At 36.4% G+C, this 18877-nt stretch overlaps 3 protein-coding genes and 2 long non-coding RNA genes across 7 annotated transcripts; 3 read left to right on the top strand and 2 right to left on the bottom strand.

The window, feature by feature from the left end:
* On the top strand, nucleotides 1–1679 carry LOC132098709 (uncharacterized). The gene is made up of 2 exons (XR_009422961.1): nucleotides 1–606; nucleotides 1023–1679. It is a non-coding gene; the product is annotated as an uncharacterized LOC132098709 (long non-coding RNA).
* LOC132098708 (uncharacterized) lies at nucleotides 1438–3957 on the bottom strand. The gene is made up of 3 exons (XR_009422960.1): nucleotides 3777–3957; nucleotides 2148–2381; nucleotides 1438–1563 (listed from the first exon to the last, which is right to left on the bottom strand). It is a non-coding gene; the product is annotated as an uncharacterized LOC132098708 (long non-coding RNA).
* A 570-nt stretch (nucleotides 3958–4527) lies between these two features.
* Nucleotides 4528–10823, top strand: LOC132098703 (uncharacterized). 2 transcript variants are annotated; one of them, XM_059504837.1, is made up of 4 exons: nucleotides 4528–4676; nucleotides 6992–7717; nucleotides 7798–7830; nucleotides 10082–10823. In XM_059504837.1, exons 1-4 carry the CDS (start codon nucleotides 4664–4666, stop codon nucleotides 10129–10131), a joined length of 822 nt encoding a protein of 273 aa, XP_059360820.1. In that variant the 5' UTR covers nucleotides 4528–4663; the 3' UTR covers nucleotides 10132–10823. The 2 variants fall into 2 exon arrangements, with proteins under 2 accessions (XP_059360820.1, XP_059360819.1); XM_059504836.1 differs by lacking the exon at nucleotides 4528–4676 and adding an exon at nucleotides 5172–5332.
* Nucleotides 10824–11649: 826 nt separating this feature from the next.
* osgep (O-sialoglycoprotein endopeptidase) lies at nucleotides 11650–15287 on the bottom strand. 2 transcript variants are annotated; one of them, XM_059504832.1, is made up of 12 exons: nucleotides 15146–15287; nucleotides 14658–14780; nucleotides 14424–14543; nucleotides 14168–14343; nucleotides 13949–14044; nucleotides 13775–13824; nucleotides 13444–13522; nucleotides 13295–13360; nucleotides 13110–13200; nucleotides 12934–13009; nucleotides 12754–12852; nucleotides 11650–11889 (listed from the first exon to the last, which is right to left on the bottom strand). In XM_059504832.1, exons 2-12 carry the CDS (start codon nucleotides 14770–14772, stop codon nucleotides 11850–11852), a joined length of 1008 nt encoding a protein of 335 aa, XP_059360815.1. In that variant the 5' UTR covers nucleotides 14773–14780; nucleotides 15146–15287; the 3' UTR covers nucleotides 11650–11849. The 2 variants fall into 2 exon arrangements, with proteins under 2 accessions (XP_059360815.1, XP_059360816.1); XM_059504833.1 differs by having other exon boundaries at nucleotides 14658–14777; nucleotides 15146–15280.
* A 63-nt stretch (nucleotides 15288–15350) lies between these two features.
* Nucleotides 15351–18030, top strand: LOC132098701 (DNA-(apurinic or apyrimidinic site) endonuclease). Its single transcript, XM_059504834.1, has 5 exons — nucleotides 15351–15475; nucleotides 15832–15951; nucleotides 16028–16191; nucleotides 16322–16514; nucleotides 17276–18030. Exons 2-5 carry the CDS (start codon nucleotides 15891–15893, stop codon nucleotides 17788–17790), a joined length of 933 nt encoding a protein of 310 aa, XP_059360817.1. The 5' UTR covers nucleotides 15351–15475; nucleotides 15832–15890; the 3' UTR covers nucleotides 17791–18030.
* Nucleotides 18031–18877: the final 847 nt, after the last annotated feature.

Genomic DNA, 18877 nt, shown 5'->3' with positions numbered 1-18877 from the left:
GTCAGGTGACGCATAACTGGCTCTTAAAGGGAAGCGCGTCGCGTCACGCTGTCAAACGCCTTTAAGGGGTCTGTGCGGGTTCACGGTTCATCTGTCTGCATTCTGCTACCAGAACACAGAGGTAGATTCTCTGTCACGATCTTTCAGTGATATCGGTTGAACAGACGGCAGTCAAATTATCGTGTAATGTGATGATCTTCAAGATTTTTTGAGAATTCTATTACATTTTTTGACTTTTATTGCTTTTTATGTGCTCTGTGAATATGCTTCATATAAGCTATATTTATCTTTTCGATTGTGGATCCTGCATAGGCTACACCATGATCCTCTGCATGTAGAAGAACAGTTTTTCCACAACAAACAGTTGATCTGTTTTCTCATGAAGATTATCTAGTAGGCCTATTTACCAGCGAAATAATGTTTGTAAATTCTACCAGTGAATGCACTAATCTTTAACTTCTTTCTGTGTCAAAATATTTTTCTTACACGTTCTTTCATGGGTCTGCATTATGGGCCAGTCAGACGACCCAGAGGAAAGACATCATGGATTGTGGAAGAGCTGAAAGAAATGGTCCTGTGACTTATAAACAGAGTCTGCAGGAACAGGTGAGATGTCACACACTGTCAAATGCAGAACTGTGTGACTTTTGAAATATATAATTTTGATGATGTGAAATTTTGCCAGTTAAGTAAAGCCTTACATCAAAAGCCAAATACAACAGGTACAACAAGTTTTACAGCATTTAATATAAATTCACATTTCAAATAAAATTATATATATATTTTTTTTTCTTCTTTTTTTTTTCTCTAAGTTTGTATTAGAATTGTGGGATACCAGATGTATTAAAATATGTAGAATTAAAGGGTTTACTTATATTTGTAATTTCCTAATCCTTGCATTCTTATTTTGCATTCTTTTTCTTTCAGATAGAAAAATGCACATCATCTTGTTATACTTTATACAGTGAAGTTATAGTCATGACCCATCTTGATAAACATGTTTACTATTTTTGTCATTTCAGTACTGGAAATTGGTATTCTCTTTTCATCTGATCGACCCAATTCCTCATTTTCTGCTGATGCAGTTGCTTCAGAGGGTCAACTGGGGTCATGTGTCTCTTTTTACTCCTGTCCTTCAGTTCCTGAAATATTTTACTATAATGCTTGATTGTTGTTTCATCTCCCGCAAGTCTCTTTGTGCTCCCTCCAGGATGTAAAGCTATGACAGTTTCCTGTCAATTGAGGCCAGATGTCCCAGATCGTTCTCAGTGATGACTGAACCTTCAGAGTTGCTGTATTTAGGGTTGTTCATAGTCTCCTGCCACACCATCTTGAAATGAGAATCTATAAATGCCTCCAGCTCCTCAATGTCACTGTTACCCCATTGGTCAATTAGATTCTGCAGGTTCTCCGATTGGACAAAATCCATAAAGGCTCTTTTGCAGTTTGAGCTGTGTAAGGCGTATTTTTGTGGTAATACGCAAGGGATGGCCCACAAAATCTTTAAGAGCAAGAGCAAATGTTCAGAGATCTTAATCGTTTGATGCTCTCCTCGAATGTCAGCTACAAAAACAGTAACAAACTTTAAACCAATACCAACATCCAATATCATACTCAACTTTCAGACCTATTCAAGCAGTGTTGGGGGTAATGCATTACAAGTAACATGAGCTATGTAATCAGATTACTTTTTTTCAAGTATCTAGTAAAGTAATACATTGACGAGAAAATATTTGAGTGACTTTTTCTAATGCCAGTTGCTTTTGTTTTCCCATTTATTTACTGACAGCTCTCCTGTCCCTTTGTGGAAAGAAATATCATATTCTTCATGCAATCCAGAATGAAAGTATGTTTGAAAGCTGAAGGTATGAAAGTTGTGCCATCTGCTGTACAGACGTGAATTTATATTTCCTTCATCCCAAGGCTTTTACATTTGCCAAAAATATTACAATAAAAACAAACAAGTAAAAATTTAGGGAGTAACCTTATATTGTGATGCATTACTTTTAAAAGTAACTTTCCCCAACAGTGTAAAAACTCACAACTGTGAGTCATAAAATGCAGATTTTGAGACATAGACTTGCATGATGGAAACAAGCTTCCATAATAAAATGAGGAGAACTACTGTTAAAAAAAAGACAACTCACCACGATGAATGTTTTTAGGTGTTATTTGAACTTTCCCAATTTGTACCTTTCCACCAAACCTCAGTTCGCCATGTACCAAGATGGTTGAATATTCCCTTGATTGTCTGTGTTATTTAGCATCTGTTCTAACACAAACTCCTCTATCTTCTGCATCAGTTCTGTGACCTGAGTGCCATTGTCTTTGATTTTGTTGTTGAAAATCTGGTATCTATTTCTCCTTTTCTCCACCAGCGTCTGAAGGCAAGGCAAGGCAAGTTTATTTACATAGCACATTTCATACACAGTGGTGATTCAAAGTGCTTTACATAAAAGAAAGTAAAATACTCATTAAAAAATAATAAAATAATCACAAATTAAAACAAGAAATTAACTTGATTTAAAATTAATTTAAGACAGTGCAATCATTTCGGGTTGCATAAAATACAATTCATAAAATACAGTGCAATCAGTTCGGGCATCGCACAGATAAATAAATGCACAGCTAAACCTAGATCATTGAGTGATTTATAAATGGGTAAAAGTAAGGCAAGGCAAGTTTATTTATATTTACATTTCATACACAATGGTAATTCAAAGTGCTTTACATAAAATAAAGTAAAATAATAACAAGAATAAAACAAGCAATTTTAAAACTTTTAAAATTATTTAAAAAATTTGCTTATTTAAAATGAATTTAAAACAGTTAGAAAATGATTTTACATAAAATAAAATAAAAAAAACAAACAAAAAAAACAGTGAAAATATATATTGCAATCAGTTCGGACGTTGCACATTGCTCATTCAATAAATGCACAGCTAAACAGATGAGTTTTAAGTCTAGACTTAAATGTGACTAGTGTTTTAGCACATCTGATCTCTTCTGGAAGCTGATTCCAACTGCGGGCGGCATAGTAACTAAAGGCGGACTCCCCTTGTTTTGTGTGAACCCTTGGTATTTCTAACTGACTCGATCCTAATGATCTGAGTGGTCTGTTAGGCTTATATTCAGTGAGCATATCTGCAATATATTTCGGTCCTAGGTCATTTAGTGACTTATATACGAGTAAAAGTACTTTAAAATCAATCCTAAATGTAACTGGAAGCCAGTGTAAGGACCTGAGGACTGGGGTGATATGCTCAGATCTTCTGGTTCTAGTCAGAATCCTGGCAGCAGCGTTCTGGATGAGCTGCAGCTGACTAATGGTCTTTTTGAGAAGGCCGGTGAGGAGCCCATTACAATAGTCCAACCTGCTGGTGATAAAGGCATGAACACGCTTCTCCAAGTATTGGCCTTTAAACAAAACATCTAATTCTTGCAATGTTTTTTAAATTTTAGTATGCTAATTTATTTACTGCTTTGACATGACTCCTGAAACAAAGGTCTGTCTCGAGAATCACACCAAGATTCCTGACTTGATTTTTATTTGTTTGACCGGTTGTTAGTTGGTTAAAATGTGTCCCAAATTATCTGAATTCACCCTAGCTTATTGGACATTCATCAAAATAAATATAAAGAAACTTTAAAAAAGAAAAAACCTAACATACCCTTTTCCAAACAACCGATCCTTAGATTATCTATCTCTTTTTCCCTCAACAACAACAACCATTAATTAACATTATAGTTTAGTGAGGACGTATGAATTAACTTACTTTGATTCTGAGAAGTTCCTTTAAAGGCCATAATGGGTCGTGCAGGTTTTTTATTCTTATTAACAAAATACATAAACATGAGGATTCTGCATTGGCTTTCACAGGAGGTTAAAAATGCCTAGAATTATTTTCATAGAACATAACTGTGGTTATGTTTCCAGTGGAAATAGACTCGAGTGAGTAAATCATTGTTAGGTTTGTTTTGTAATGTCAACCTATTCCATGGGTCCAAGGTTTATACTCTAATAAACCGGTGAAATACCAAAATGCCAATCCCTCATACACAACAAAGCCATATACTTCTGAAGTTATGTTTGTGTTTAATCAGAACACTCATCAAGATTTTTCTTTTGCCCTTTAATCTTTAAAAGGGACTTGATAAGGAAATACGAAAGATGTTGTACAATTGCGTTTATTATTTTTACTGTCAGGATATCATCACATCATGAATATACTAATCAAACTGATCATACTTTCATCCTTGTTATCATTTTTATTTTAGTCAATGTTTGTGATTGTTTCAGAGAGTTTAAGGGAGATTGATTCCAGAGAGAAGGTCAACGTTTATAAGCCAGCAGAACAACAGTTAAATCTTATAACTCGACTACCACAAACAATCATCCTCCTCAAGCGAGTGATAAAACACAATACAAACAGAAAAACACAGATAACCTCGGATAAAGCTGATCATGTACTCCATGAGACAATAGATCAATAAACTGAAGGAAAACCACTGAACTCAGAAGTAACGGAGACAGCACAGATTCCTGTGAAGAGGTCAGGAAAGGCAGCAAAGGAAGAAGTGACCACAATCTGGAAAGAAGAAACATGTCATTTTTTGCTTGTTTGTATGTTTATGAAAGATACACTTCAACAAAGTGGAGATAATGGACATTGAAGGTGGGACAACATGCAAATTTTTTTTACTATTTTCCTTAAAGATATAATTAACTTTAATGGTCAGTTGTCTGTAGTTACAGGTCTTGTGAAACATGATTTGTTAATAGCCAATTAGAGAAGGGAGATTCTCATTTGCATTTGATTGTACAGCTAATATGTGGTATATTTTAATTTCATGGGGATTTTTTGTAGACCTGTTCCTTTCTGGAATTGTAAGTAGCCTAATCATTTTTGTTTTTAGATAACTTTAAACCATTTCATAGACTAGCTACACACAGTATAGTATTTTACATTGTAAGTAGTAATTGAGTTTAACTGTACATAAATGTACAACTAAATGTACGTATTTATGATTTTGTTTTTTTTTATAATGTAACAGTATGCTATAATAAAATCTGGATAAATATTAGTTTTCTTGTCATCACCATAGAGTGTGTGGTTATCATTCATAAAATAATTTCAAATGGGCTTTCCCGCTCTTATTCGCGCCTGCAGCACACCGGAAACTGTCATCCCCCCATTCCCCTTGGTGACTGTCACTTCCGTGTGATCGCATTAAGCAACACGCCGCTGCGCGACACACTCACGTACACACACTGAAGTCTCAACCGTGGTCAAAAACCGGATTTATCACACCGAAATGCATATCAAAACAGGTGAGGGGTGGCAAAAGATACATTCTGCTCGTTTTGGTTGTTTAATGGTGAGAGTGTTTTGTAACGCGAAGTTGTTTGTGCTCGAGTGGGACAGAATGAGACTTATGAAACTTTGGATTCTCGATCTTTCTGATGTCACAATCATCATTCTTAGTTATCGTTGATAGTTTTAATGATCTGAAATCACAACCAGTAGCTCTTTATGTTGTGTTTGTAATGCGGAACGGTGTAAAGGCGGTTGTTATGGGCGCTAAACATCCAAACACAAGCGGCCTACTGCTAGCGTTAACAATCTCCACACGCTTAAACCTCCTTGAAATGTCGTTAATGATATTTTTACTCCTATTTAACAATATATTAACTGCTCAGAATTACAAAGACGTTTTTGTTCATTTAGACTACATAAGATGCGTGCCAGTATCTAGGCTTTGTGCTGTTTCCAGACTGTTGTAAACTGCGTGAATATTAGAAGGCACTGACGTCAGCGATCTGTAATGCGTTATTAATTAATTCTGTTTGTGAGTAACGTTAGCACTTTTTTTTACAGACCGTCTTAGTTTCTGCCGTTAGGCCTCTTCGAGACTGCCGATGTGAATGAGGCGCCGACTAGAAATTTCCAGTTACATCTTGCTATGCCTCATTGACTCGTTGCATTGCTTGGGGCATTTGAATGCATTCCCGTGGTTATATAGATATATATTCTGAACGGTTAAACTCAGAAAATAAAATTTTTACGGTCCTGCAGATTCTTCAGTTTTTCCAGCAATTTTGCATATTTGAACCCTTTCCAGCAGTGACTGTATTTTGTCTTGTGGACTATATGCAAACATATTTTATGTAAAATAGCTTACTCAGGGCAGTACTAAATAAAAAATAACATGCATTTAGTATGATCTTTCTTATTTTTTGAAAATTATTCAAATTTTCACAGATTCTGCAAGGGTTTCCCAAACTTACGAGCACCACTGTATCTATCTGTGTGTGTATGTGTATATATAGTATATATATAATATCTCTATATCTATCTATATAGATAGATAGATAGTGGCTGTCTAGTCAAGGATCATAAAAAGAGCCTTTATTCAAAATACGAATGAAATGTCATTGCAAATCTTTGCAACTATCTTTCAGACCACTAGGTTTACCCATTTGTCAGCAAGAAGTCTTTTATATTTTACTTTATTAATATCACTTTATGAATTAATAATTACAGGTCAGAATAAAGCATGTCGTTTCATATTTACATAAATGTATTTGTTACACTGAATGGCGGTGGTACATTTATTTCACCAAGGTCTTGACATTTTATTTTCACAAAGGTTATTTGAAACAGTAAAGCAGACACTTGACTTGCATTTAAAGAGGTCATATGATGCTTGTAAAGATCATTATTTTGTGTATTTGGTGTAACAGAACATGTTGGCATGATTTAATGTTCAAAAAACACATTATTTTTCAAATACTGTACGTTATTGTAGGTCCTCTATCCCCCGCATCTCTCAAATGCATTATTTTCTACAAAGTCCCTCCTTCTGACAAGCAAAGTCTGCTCTGATTGGCCAACTGATCCAATGGATTGTGATTGGCCGAACACTGCAAGCACTCGTCAGAAATGTAAATCTTGTTGATTCACTGATTCTTTTTTTTTTTTTTTTTTAGGTACCTGGGAGTCAAGCAATGCAGCGTGCGAGTCCGACCCCTTGTGTGATCCGGCTGTCTTAGTGTCACCCCATAAACCAGAACCTCAGATCCGAAACCGTCGCCTCTCCCCCGGCTCTGGCAGCTGTGGTGGGGGAGGAGGGGGCTGTCCCTCTGGGATGGATAAACGTCAAGGCTCCACGAGTAGCCTGGAAGGTTCTCTGAATGGGGTGGGTCACACCCAGACCTTCACGTCGAGAGAGCGTCGACTCCACAATAAGTCAAGAAGCTTTCGGCGTGATGGTCCGAGGGCGGGCCCACGCTCAGATGAGAGACACACCAGAACCGGTCAGAAGGAACGATGGGTAGACAACAGCCTGTCTTTACTCAGACCTCCACCTGCTTTCCCAGTGAAAGACAGCCCTGCCAAACTGCAGCCGGCCGTCAGCTACGCCTCCAAAGTGAAAGCAGGAGGAGGTTCTGTGGGGGCGACTGAAGAGCCCCCTGGTATCGGGGTTTTGCTGCAGAACCAGTGGGGACTCAGCTTCATCAGCGACAGCCCGGAGGCAGATACTCCCCAGGAGAAGAATCCCGTTTTCCATCCGGTTGCTGGAGAGGTTACTGTAAAACCCGCCCATGTCTCTTCAGAGTCTCTGCCTGGTCAGGTCACGAGAGGCTCCGAGAGTTCAGAAGAGCTGCTGCTCAGCTGTCGCCACCTGGAGGAAGCATTGGAGTATCACACACAAGGTAAGGCGATGTAGTTAAGGTTGCAAAAGGCAAAAAAGGTTTGTCTTTCTTATCTCACTGTAATTGTTTTTGATCCGCAGAATGGAAAGCAATATATTGGAGACAAAAACAAGGTTGGTGTTTTTATTACTCTCCTTTAGGACTGCATGATATTTCAAAATGAAATCGATATCTCGATATGGCAATTGTCAAATCACGGAGACTGCATTTGAATTAAATATATGCACTGCCAGCTCCAGAGTGTCACTGCCTATGATGCAGTGCTTCAGCATCTCGGGCTCCTGTTCATTTACTGTGATTTGAGCCGATATGAGACACACAAAACTCCAGACTACGAGCTGGCCGCATGCAAAGGAACACAGTGCTGCGTTTCATTCTGAAAACTGGCAGAATATAGATCTATTTACTGGCAACCCGTTAAAATAAAAGCTTGATGGTTTAACTTTTGAAAATGAAGGAATAAATACTTAAATAATTGGTGTTGTAATTTTACATTTTTTGTTAAATACTTGTTTTTATTAAAGGCATACTCCACCCTAAAATTAAAATTGTCATTAATCACTTACCCCCATGTCGTTCCAAACCCGTAAATGCCCCATTCGTCTTCATAGCACAATTTAAAGGGTCATGAAACCCCCCATTTCTGCACTGGTTAGTTCTCACCACAGTTTTAAAAAATGCTAAAAAAATGGGCGTGGTGTGCAGCGGACCGGGGAAGAGGGAAGACAGACAGCACACACAGCTTTTGCGTTCAGTTTCATTTCGCTACCATCGAGTTAGAAACACAAATAAATGCACAGCCATTTGCATCCTGCATCGAAAACATATTACATTAACATTCAGTCATTTAGCAGACGATTTTATACAAAGCAACTCACAAATGAGACCTATATATTATTCTGTGGCGTTTATATAAGCCTTTTGACAGGTTGTGTCACAGAGGTATAAAAACGGTTACACTCACCAAGTGAATGAATCGCGTTTGTGCCGAACTCTTATTACAAAGAAAAAACACTCTTCTGCGATCCATGAATGTTTCTCTGTTAATGTGTGCGATGTAATTTCACTGATGCATCTTTCATAGCAAATCAACACATGTTGTTGTGAATAATTAAGCGAAGCGTCTTCTCATAAGATAAGAACATGCAATCTCATGAATAATTGAATAGACACCGACGCTCATCAATGTACTATAGTCCATTGCCACGTCACAAATCGTGACGTCAACACAATGTAGATTTTAAATCCGGAAGATGAAAATAGAGCAAAAAATCTTACAATTAACCAATTTTCTCCCAACAGTTAAAATTAGCGGATGCTAACATTGTCTTCTATGATGTACAACACAAACACCTCTGCTTTAATCTTAGAATAAGTAGTCTGGGCTTTCATGACCCTTTAAGATATTTTGGATGAAAACCTGACAGCTTGAGACTGTCCCATAGACTGCTAAGTAAATAACAGTGTCAAGAACCATAAAAAGTTATGAAAAGTTGTTGTCAGAATACTCCATCTGCCATCAGACGTGCAATCTGGGTTATATGAAGCGACGGGGACTTATTGTAAGCGAGGAAAACAAAAATAACGATTATTCAATAATTCTTGTCAATGGTCTCCTCTGTGTCACTACATTTCACTGTGCTGTGTATGCTCTTCTGTGTCATCCGTATCACAAGGATGCGCTGTTTCTACGTGTATTTAGCATTGATTTAAAATAAAACTTGGTGCGGAGGACACTAAGGAGCATACGCACCACAACATGGGGTAAGTGATTAATGACAATTAAAAATTTGGGGTGGAGTAACCCTTTAAATACTACATTTTTTTTAAATTAAGGATCTAAAATTAGTGCATTTTATTTTGTTTACTATTTCATAATAATTTTTTATATTTTATTTTTATAAAAAAATTTATTTTAACATTGCGATATTACAATAGTTTAATATTTAAAAATAATCACTATTTTTATTTTAGAGCTATATTTTATTGAATTTGTCAAAAACAGTGGGAGTATTCCTTATAAAAGATCAAGTGAAGAGAATTTTTGCAAGCTTTATTGAAAGAGGTTTGATTTAGTTGTTATAAAGAATAATCAAGTGTGAAAAAAAATCAGGTCTAAAAGGATCTTTGACGGACACAAAAACTTTTTTTTTTTTACATCTCGCAACAAAATTACCTCACTTATTCTGTAATGATTAATTCTTTCAAAATGTTCAAGTCATCTGGTGAACTTTCCTGTATTTTTTCATATCGTCAACTAAACAAAATGTTGGTTTTCTTGCAATATCATGTAGCCCTAATATACATAAAACGAGCAGAATCACTTTTTTTAGACCGTTTTAACAGACTTGCTTTGTTTTTCAGACCCTGCAAAGATTGTATGGTACAAGAACGCCCTGGAGTCACCCGCCTAGCACACAAACACGCATACACACACAATCAAGACACACACACACACACCCCACACTCAGGTTCTCATCCCCTCAACATTTCTACCGAGACACTTTGGACTTGTTTCCCTATGAAGATAGATGTCTTGGACTTCTCGGTTGCCTTACAACAGAATCTGCCTCAGGCGCAGAGTCCCTCTGCATACCTCTGTCATTTTAATGGTGGATAATTGTCTTTTAAAGAAACAAAAACTGCAATTTTATTTAAGTGAACTGCAGTTTTACAGTTAAAAAATCTTTTATTCCTCCCTTGTTCCTACTTGTGTGTGAGTGGTTAAATCGAGCACTTTTTGACCTTTAGTTGAACATGTCATCCCTTTCTCTAAAGACTGAGCTCGTTTTTAGAACCAGATCCAGAATGTCTTCATCAGTCTTCCCTCCTGTGAAAATCCCTTTCTTGCCACATAAATTGTTCTCATGAAGTTTACAGAGGTGACATTGGCACATTATGGCAGCACCTTCAAATGTCTATTGGTCTTAATGCTGTTTTTAATATATATATTTCACCCAGATTCAATGGCGGTCATAAATCCTAATAGGAATTTGTTACTGTGTATGACCTCTTTTTTTTTTTTTTAACACAAATATTTACACTGGAAGATGTTCAGAGATTTAATCAGTGTTGCATAATAAAAATGAATAAACTTGTTAAAATATTTCATGGTCTTTTTTTGTATAAATCTATAGGAAATAAAAATGTGGATATTTCAGTAATCGATCTATCATTTATTTGTAGAGTCACCGGGTGTTTAGTTATGAGAGTCCAGACAGCTGATAAAAACAGTCCATCAATTAACATAATTTTTTTTATTTTTATCAAATGTTTGGTCTCTTATTCTGACGGCACCCATTCACTGCAGAGGATCCATTTATGAGCAAGTGATGTAATGCTACATTTCTACAACTCAGCAAATTTCTTTATGAACTGTTCCTTTAGTGATGTATAATGTGATTGTGAGTTTAAAGGGGTCATATGATGCTTTTTTTTTTAAAGATCATTATTTGGTGTATTTGGTGTAACAGAATATTTTGACATGATCTAATTGTAAAAAACAAATTTTTCAAATACTGTACATTATTGTAGGTCTTCTCAAGCGCAGTTTTCTACAAAGCCCCATCTTCCATAAAACGCAGTCTGCTCTGATTGGCCAACTGACCCTGTGCATTGTGTTACTACGGTTACTGAAACCAAGGCTTCTTTCTTTGCATGAACATTTGGGCGGCATTACGCAAATATTTCCACATTGTATCGTAGATATGTTGGGGCTTGTTTGAAGGAGCCGTTTTAGGGGGACATGGCAAAGTCTTAATTTCTTTGTATTTGAGACTTTAGTCTTTGCAACTTTACAGATCTTCATTACACACCAAGAGCTTGTAACACTCCAAAGAGAAAGGAAAAGTTTAAATCGCATCATATGATCCCTTTAATACTGCTTTTATTCAGCACTTCACCACATCATAAGTAGTCAAATGATTTGAGGCTTTAGGTTAATAGGTATTTTTTTATTCAGTGTTTTTACAAAAATATTAGACAATTCTGCCTTTAACTGGGAAATTAAACTACTTCTGTCTCTGATGTTAAACTGAATATTTCATGAGGTTGTATAATGGGATTGTACGTTATAAGTTGTACTCCTTGACATTTAGTGCCACTGAAAATCCTAAATAACCAGATCCAAACATCAGTCCCGCCATGTGACCTCCACTTCATCTGTTCTGTACCTAAAAAACACCAGACCATTAATGAATGATCATGTCACAGCTAAACACGAAAAACAGTTCCTATCTCGGGTCTATGTTTAATCTCAGCATGCAATAGAAAATCAACAGGCTAATGATAAAAATAGCATTGCTATCTGTGAAAAGAATGTGCACAAAGCAAAGTGTTTTATTAAAGGAATAGTTCATCTAAAAATGAAAGCAGTCCAAAACAGTCTGAAATCATATTTAGGAGGATTTTGATGTAAGAGGACAACAGGGGATTGACTTTCTCACTGGATGTTAACTAATGGACAGGAGTGTGTGTGGATAACTTATTGATTGTAATGTTTTTATCAGCTGTTTGAATCAGATTCAGAATTAGCTTTAATGGCCAAGTGTGTGTAAACACAAGGAATTGTTGTGTTTTTTTAGAAGCTCATACATACATGACATGAGAACTCAAAGAACAATTAAATCAATAATATTAATGTAGTAAAATATGAAACAGAAGATTTGTGTACAGTTGTATAAATAAAAACATGCATATGTATTTACATAATTTCAATTGCAAGAAATTATTTACACAAAACAGGTAATAATTTCTGTTAACTGTTTAAGATGGAGATGGCTTTGGGGAAAAACTGTTTTTATGCCTCTAGTGCACAGATATCTTTCACTCTGACGACACCCATTCACTGCTGATTATGTTTTACTGAGCAAGTCATGTAATGGTAAAATTCTTCACGAAGAAACAAATCTTGAGGTTGAGTACATTTTCAGCAGAAGTTGAATTTTGGGTGAACTATTCCTTTAACTGAATATGTTTGTAGCTTCTTGCTGTGTAATGCTGATGTTTTTGATGGCTATTTTGTGATGTTGGTTTACCTTTGTGTAATCCAGGAGTCTGAAAGCTCTGTGACGTGACCCGAGCGGAACATTTCCCATCCAGCCTGTGCAATCATTGCTCCATTGTCTATACAAAAGCTACAATATCACATAAAGAGATTAACAACCATTGAAATCGACTGTCATGAGTTCTTTCAGCAGTGATGCCATCTCTCTCACCTCTCATCTGTGGCAAAAAGTCGTGCACCTCTCTCCTTACACATGACCCCCATCATCTCCTGTAGACGCAGGTTACCTACAAAAGAACACATTTAGATGCTCACAGAAAACTACAATACAAAGACCCAGTTTTTGATATAAGATGAATGTAAACAAATGCACATAAAAACCCTTACAGCCAACTCCTCCGACGATCAGAACCTCCTGAGAGCCGCAGTGAGCCATGGCTCTTTCTGTGATCTCCACCAGCATCGCAAACACAGTCTCCTGTCAATCCCGTAGTATTTTTAGTCACTTTTCACAATCACAAATAAATGTTTCTTATTGCAAGCATAGTGAGGCACAGGTTACAGGTACGTACTTGTAGAGAGAAACACAAATCCTCAGGTGAACATTGACTTGCACTCAGCAGTTTGTGAGCAGCGTCCTGCGTGTGAATGAAATTATTACAATTTAAAGAGGTATAAACAGAATTTAAAGACTTATGCATCTCCCAGACATTCATCTCACCTCTATATAGGACAAAATCCCAGAAAATGACACATCCATACCCTTCACTGTATACGGCAGCTCTATATACTTGGTGCCTCTGAAGAATGAATATATATGGATATATATGAATGCATATATGAACATACATATATATACATATATATATATATAAATATATATACACACACACATGTTAGCTAAAAACTGTTAGCCTGAATGCATTGTGAGTCGCTTTGGATAAAAGCATCTGCTAAGCGCATACCGGTAAATATATATTTAATATATATTAACAGACATCAAACAAGTGCTCAAATTAGATATTTAAATATTTAAGTGCATGGGAACTCACTTCTTTGCCATCTGTTCAATGTTGAATCCAGGACTGGGATCATTTGAGATCTGTGAATACAGGTAAACAATGTAATCTTAAAATTACAGAAAAACTTTTAGACAAATCCTCCACATTAAAAAAATGTTGTACAGAAACAATTAAACAAATAATGGCAATTAACCAAATAATGACCTTGATGACCCTTGCAAACCGGTCCAGGCAGTTTCCCACAGCAATATCAATAGTCTCGCCAAATATTCTGTAACGTCGTTCGGAATATGCAATAACCTGTAGAAGCAATATAGAGAATTTATGTTCGTTTATGTTAAACGAAATGTGAGAATGCCAATATAATTATTTCAAGGATATGGATATCATAGTAGACTAATTTTTAAACTCTTCAATACCTACCTGAGTATTTCCTCCGCTCACATACAGCACAGTGGGGTTTTGGGCGTTGGTGATCAAACGGCCCATCTCTATGTGTCCAATACAGTGGTTTACCCCCAACAATGGCTTCCCCCACAACTGAGCGACTGTCCTGGCCACAATTGCCACTGTTACCAGAGGAGCCCCCATTCCAGGCCCTGTACAACAGGACATATCTGATGAATGGAGCAGTGTGGAAAAATGCACAGTGGATTAAAGTCAAGTCATAAATATTCACCTTTAGTGTACGCCACACAGTCAATATCAGCCGCTTTCAGCCCTGCTTCATCTAGTGCCTCCTGGAGCACAGTGAGAATCACACCACGATGGTGTTTGGCCGTCTCTCCAGGTAGGAACCCTGAGAAGATCATGAGAGGTGATTATATAAAATGGTAATGTGAAAGCATGGTGAATTGTTATATGTGAAGATGACTCTGTCCAGTAGAAGTAATGATAGATCAGATGAGCTCACCTTGGCCAGGTGGGGTGATGTAAGTGCGTCTGGGGTTTGACAGAACTTCCCCATCTCTGATGATACCCACGCCAATCTTATTAGCACTGCCCTCAAATCCAATCACAACAGTCATGCTTTCTGCTGTGAGAATGAAACACGGACCATTTGATGACAATACGCAAGATACGGCTATATATGTGTGCGTTTGAGTGTGTGTTGAAAGTTAAATGTAAAATTTACAAATTAAATGTACAAATGTCAAATTAAATTTTACAATTAAATGAAAATAATTAAATTATGTTTTGCTATCAGAGATCTGCGACGCATGCTGCTGGATAAAACATGACCCGCCTGATCGTTAATAACATTTATAGATTAAATTGTTAAATTGTCGGGTTGCCATTTTTTTTAAGTTTATTATAAAATTCGTAGTATACTAATATTTAATAATTACTAATATTTTTGTCTTGTTTTGTATCTTATTGTCACTGCTTCTCCACTCTTACCGAACACTTGCTGGTTGTAGGACCACAACAACAACTAATATGGCTTTTACTAAATGCCTGGACGAAATCGATCGGAATAGTAGTGTTAACAAATTATTAACGTTATCCAAATATATTTCAAAGCTACTGTTTAATTATAATTTGATATACAAATGATAAATAAATTAAAAACGTTTTTAAACACCACGTTTAGTCAGGCAATAACTCGGACAGCTCTTAATGGGGAAATGTGCACCTCATGGACATTCGCTGCAGAAAGCTTCCGTTAGTGCAGAGAAAGCTTGTTCTGCACAGATTGAGGCTTCACCGTAAACTCAGCTAACGTGTTAGGTAAGAAAGAGTTGTTTGTATATAATAAAATGTTAATTTATATCTAATGAGTTTTCAACGCGCTCAATATAAATTTGTATATTATAAACGCAGAGCGCGCGAGCCATTTGTTCTATTGTCTCATTCATTCAGGCCGCACTTTTGGACAGCTTAGAGACTTGCTTAATATATATTAATATATTATTCCAGCATACTGCAAATACATGCATTTTGGTTTATAAAGTTCACAAATTTTATGTAAGTGGTTTAATTACTTGTGTGAGAGCTAAATGAGTTAAACGGCCTTTGTTATGAATGTTTGCAGCGCCTGAAGCAATAATCATTTACTCATTCATTGCGCATGTCCTCTCTTGTAGGTGTTCGTGTGTGTGCTTTTAGTTGCGTACGTGTGTGAGGTCTTAAAACAACTGTAAGCATGCCTAAAAGAGCCAAGAAGAATGAGGAAGCTGTGGATGGGGAGACTGGCAATGGAGCAGGTACAGTGTTTTAATAAATAAAAAAAGTTTGCATCCTCAAAGAGTGCATCAGATAACATTGAGCTTTCTGTCACAGAACCTGCAAAGAAAGAGAAGAAGGGGAAGGAGCCAGAGGCTCCGATTCTGTATGAGGATCCTCCTGATCAGATGACCAGTAAGGATGGCCGTGCGGCTAACATGAAGATCACCTCCTGGAATGTGGACGGTCTGCGCGCTTGGGTCAAAAAGAATGGCCTTGATGTGAGAATGCAACATATAAGACAACGATTGTGTTTTACATGTACTGCAAGGTCCTTCTTGAACAGTTTGTCCATTCTCTGTGTCAGAGGTACCAACCCTTTTCCACTCTTTTGTCGTTGTCTGTTTGCAGTGGGTGCGTAAGGAGGATCCAGATGTGCTTTGTCTGCAGGAAACAAAGTGTGCTGAGAAATCCCTGCCATCTGAGATCACTGACATGCCTGAGTATCCACACAAGTACTGGGCTGGATCAGAGGATAAGGAAGGTTACAGCGGGGTGGCCATGCTCTGCAAGACTGAACCGATCAATGTCACCTACGGTATCGGTAAGTGTGTTTATACAGATTTAAATTTTGTGTGACCCATGTGAATTGCATGTTCTCCATGGCTGTGAGATTGTTTTGCTTATAGCGTGCATTTGAAGACACAGTGCACACAACCATCTTTCCAAATTTGTAATGAGAATTGTTCATAAATCTTCTGACAACAGGTCTCCATAAAATAAATGCACTATGGTTTAATGATTGAGACCTTTGAATATTATTTTACAGTGCAATAGTAGTATTGCAAGTCATGTACTTCTTTGATTTCATTCTTATAATTTAAATATTAATAATAACAGCACTAGTAGCAATGTAATAATAACAGTAAGTAGTAGAACTTTTTGCGATATTAGTGTATTCCTTTTTTGATTGAATTCTTAAAATTTAAATACTACTACTGCTAATAATAACGTTGTTATTATTGTAATATGGCTGTATTGAACATTTTTTATAATGTTTATCAATTATTTTTTAATTTTTAATTTTACAGTACAAAAGTATTATTGCATTAGTAATATTTGTAAATTTATTTAATCCTTATTTAAATAATATTTTTTGTTGTTATTATTATAGTCTTAGTCTTATTAGTCTATAGTCTATTATTATTATATAATATTGATTTCTTCTGTTCAACGGTTGCTATTCTTTTTATATTCATAAAAATATAAAATGAAAATCTATTTGGTTTTAAATGTCATCTCATTGTTTCTACTCTATCCAAAATCCAGTTTAAAAGTTTATAATCTCTTTCTGCTTCAATATAGGTAAAGAGGAACATGATAAAGAGGGCCGAGTTATCACTGCTGAGTTTCCGTCTTTCTTCCTGGTCACGGCGTATGTGCCCAACGCCAGCCGTGGTCTGGTGCGTCTCGACTACCGGAAGACCTGGGACGTTGATTTCCGTGCCTACCTGAGCGACTTGGACAAGCGCAAGCCCCTGGTGCTGTGTGGAGATCTGAATGTGGCCCACCAAGAGATCGATCTCAAAAACCCCAAGGGTAACCGCAAGAACGCAGGCTTCACCCCTGAGGAACGTGAGGGCTTCACCGAACTTCTCAAGGCCGGTTTTACCGACAGTTTTCGGGAGCTGTATCCAGAACAAGCCAATGCCTACACCTTCTGGACCTACATGATGAATTCACGAGCCAAAAACGTCGGCTGGCGTTTGGACTACTTTTTGCTGTCGTCTGCCTTACTCCCAGGTCTGTGTGACAGCAAGATCCGAAACACGGCCATGGGAAGTGACCACTGTCCTATTACCCTGCATTTGGCCATTTAGATCAGGTTTCAACCTTTTCAGTTCCGTATATATCTGCATAGACACAGAAGGGTCTAGTCCCGTTAGTCCTAGATTAGTATTTCCTCTCTATAAACCAAATAGAGGTCCACACACACACAGGAATATGTGTGGTGCAGACACGCATTGAAAGGAATTGTAGTTAAGTTGTTTTGTAGTTTTGCAGCTTTGGTTAAGTCTGCTGTTATTGGTCACCTGAAATCAGATTTTGACACTAAAATATATATATTAAAAAAAAGTCATTAATTTGAGCTCTCATCCCATTTTATATTTGCAGTGTTAAAAAAAATGTCAAGACTATTATCTAAATGACAAACCTTGCCAAACTATTGTAATAAACATTGTCTCAGTGTTGGTTATGGCAAAATGTTTTGAAGCTTGTAAAATACCTTGACCTGCAAAGATATATGATGTGTCTGATTTGAAGTTATAGTTCATTGGATTCTGTCTTTGGGGCTATTTTAACCTTTAAAATCTACAAAACTCTCAATTTAATGATGTTAGTGGTTGTTAAATGTTACATATGCCACATATTAGTTTCAAAAGACCAATGATTTTGCTTATTTGCTTTTTTTTTCATTGTCTGTCTGTAGACATTTTTCATGTTTTGAAATAAAGTAGTTTATAAAAAAAAATAAGTAACTTAGTCTCTGTTCTTATTTTCTTTTTTTTAACACCATATAATTCTCAGTTACAAACGTGTTTTAAGAGTATGAAATGGTTAAACTAGTAATGTGCAAATGAAAATGAAGCTGACTTGTGTTATGCATATATATATTTAATGCTTTTGTACACATTTTAAAAGAAGCAGGTGAAAACAGTTTTGTCTGTAACAATAACATGATACTGTTGTCCAAACTGCTCATAAGAAGTATGACAATGCTAGACAATAATCTCTTAGTTACATTTATTTTATATTTAAATAACATAAGTATTTAAAATGCTTTAAACGACATATACAAAACAATACAACAGACAAAATAAATCCAGGGTAACAAAGGATAAAAAATAAATGAATAAATAACAAAATAATATAAAATAATAATGAATAAAAAAAACAAAAACAAAC

The sequence above is a fragment of the Carassius carassius genome, chromosome 22 (genome assembly GCF_963082965.1).
Source record: "Carassius carassius chromosome 22, fCarCar2.1, whole genome shotgun sequence".
NCBI lineage: Eukaryota > Metazoa > Chordata > Actinopteri > Cypriniformes > Cyprinidae > Carassius > Carassius carassius.
Note: the sequence above shows the minus strand (reverse complement) of the source record. Positions and strands in the feature narration are given on the sequence as shown.

Bases quoted from the DNA above. Each gene is read 5' to 3' on its own strand.
- LOC132098701 (XM_059504834.1), top strand. From the start codon at position 15,891: ATGCCTAAAAGAGCCAAGAAGAATGAGGAAGCTGTGGATGGGGAGACT. The intron at 16,192-16,321 runs GTGAGAATGCAA...GTCTGTTTGCAG, and splicing joins TCAAAAAGAATGGCCTTGAT to TGGGTGCGTAAGGAGGATCC. The intron at 16,515-17,275 runs GTAAGTGTGTTT...GCTTCAATATAG, and splicing joins CAATGTCACCTACGGTATCG to GTAAAGAGGAACATGATAAA.
- osgep (XM_059504832.1), bottom strand. From the start codon at position 14,772: ATGACTGTTGTGATTGGATTTGAGGGCAGTGCTAATAAGATTGGCGTG. The intron at 13,361-13,443 runs GTGAGATGAATG...ATTCACACGCAG, and splicing joins GGATTTTGTCCTATATAGAG to GACGCTGCTCACAAACTGCT. The intron at 13,201-13,294 runs GTACGTACCTGT...CGGGATTGACAG, and splicing joins ATTTGTGTTTCTCTCTACAA to GAGACTGTGTTTGCGATGCT.
- LOC132098703 (XM_059504836.1), top strand. The intron at 7,718-7,797 runs GTAAGGCGATGT...TTTGATCCGCAG, and splicing joins ATTGGAGTATCACACACAAG to AATGGAAAGCAATATATTGG. The intron at 7,831-10,081 runs GTTGGTGTTTTT...TTTGTTTTTCAG, and splicing joins ATATTGGAGACAAAAACAAG to ACCCTGCAAAGATTGTATGG.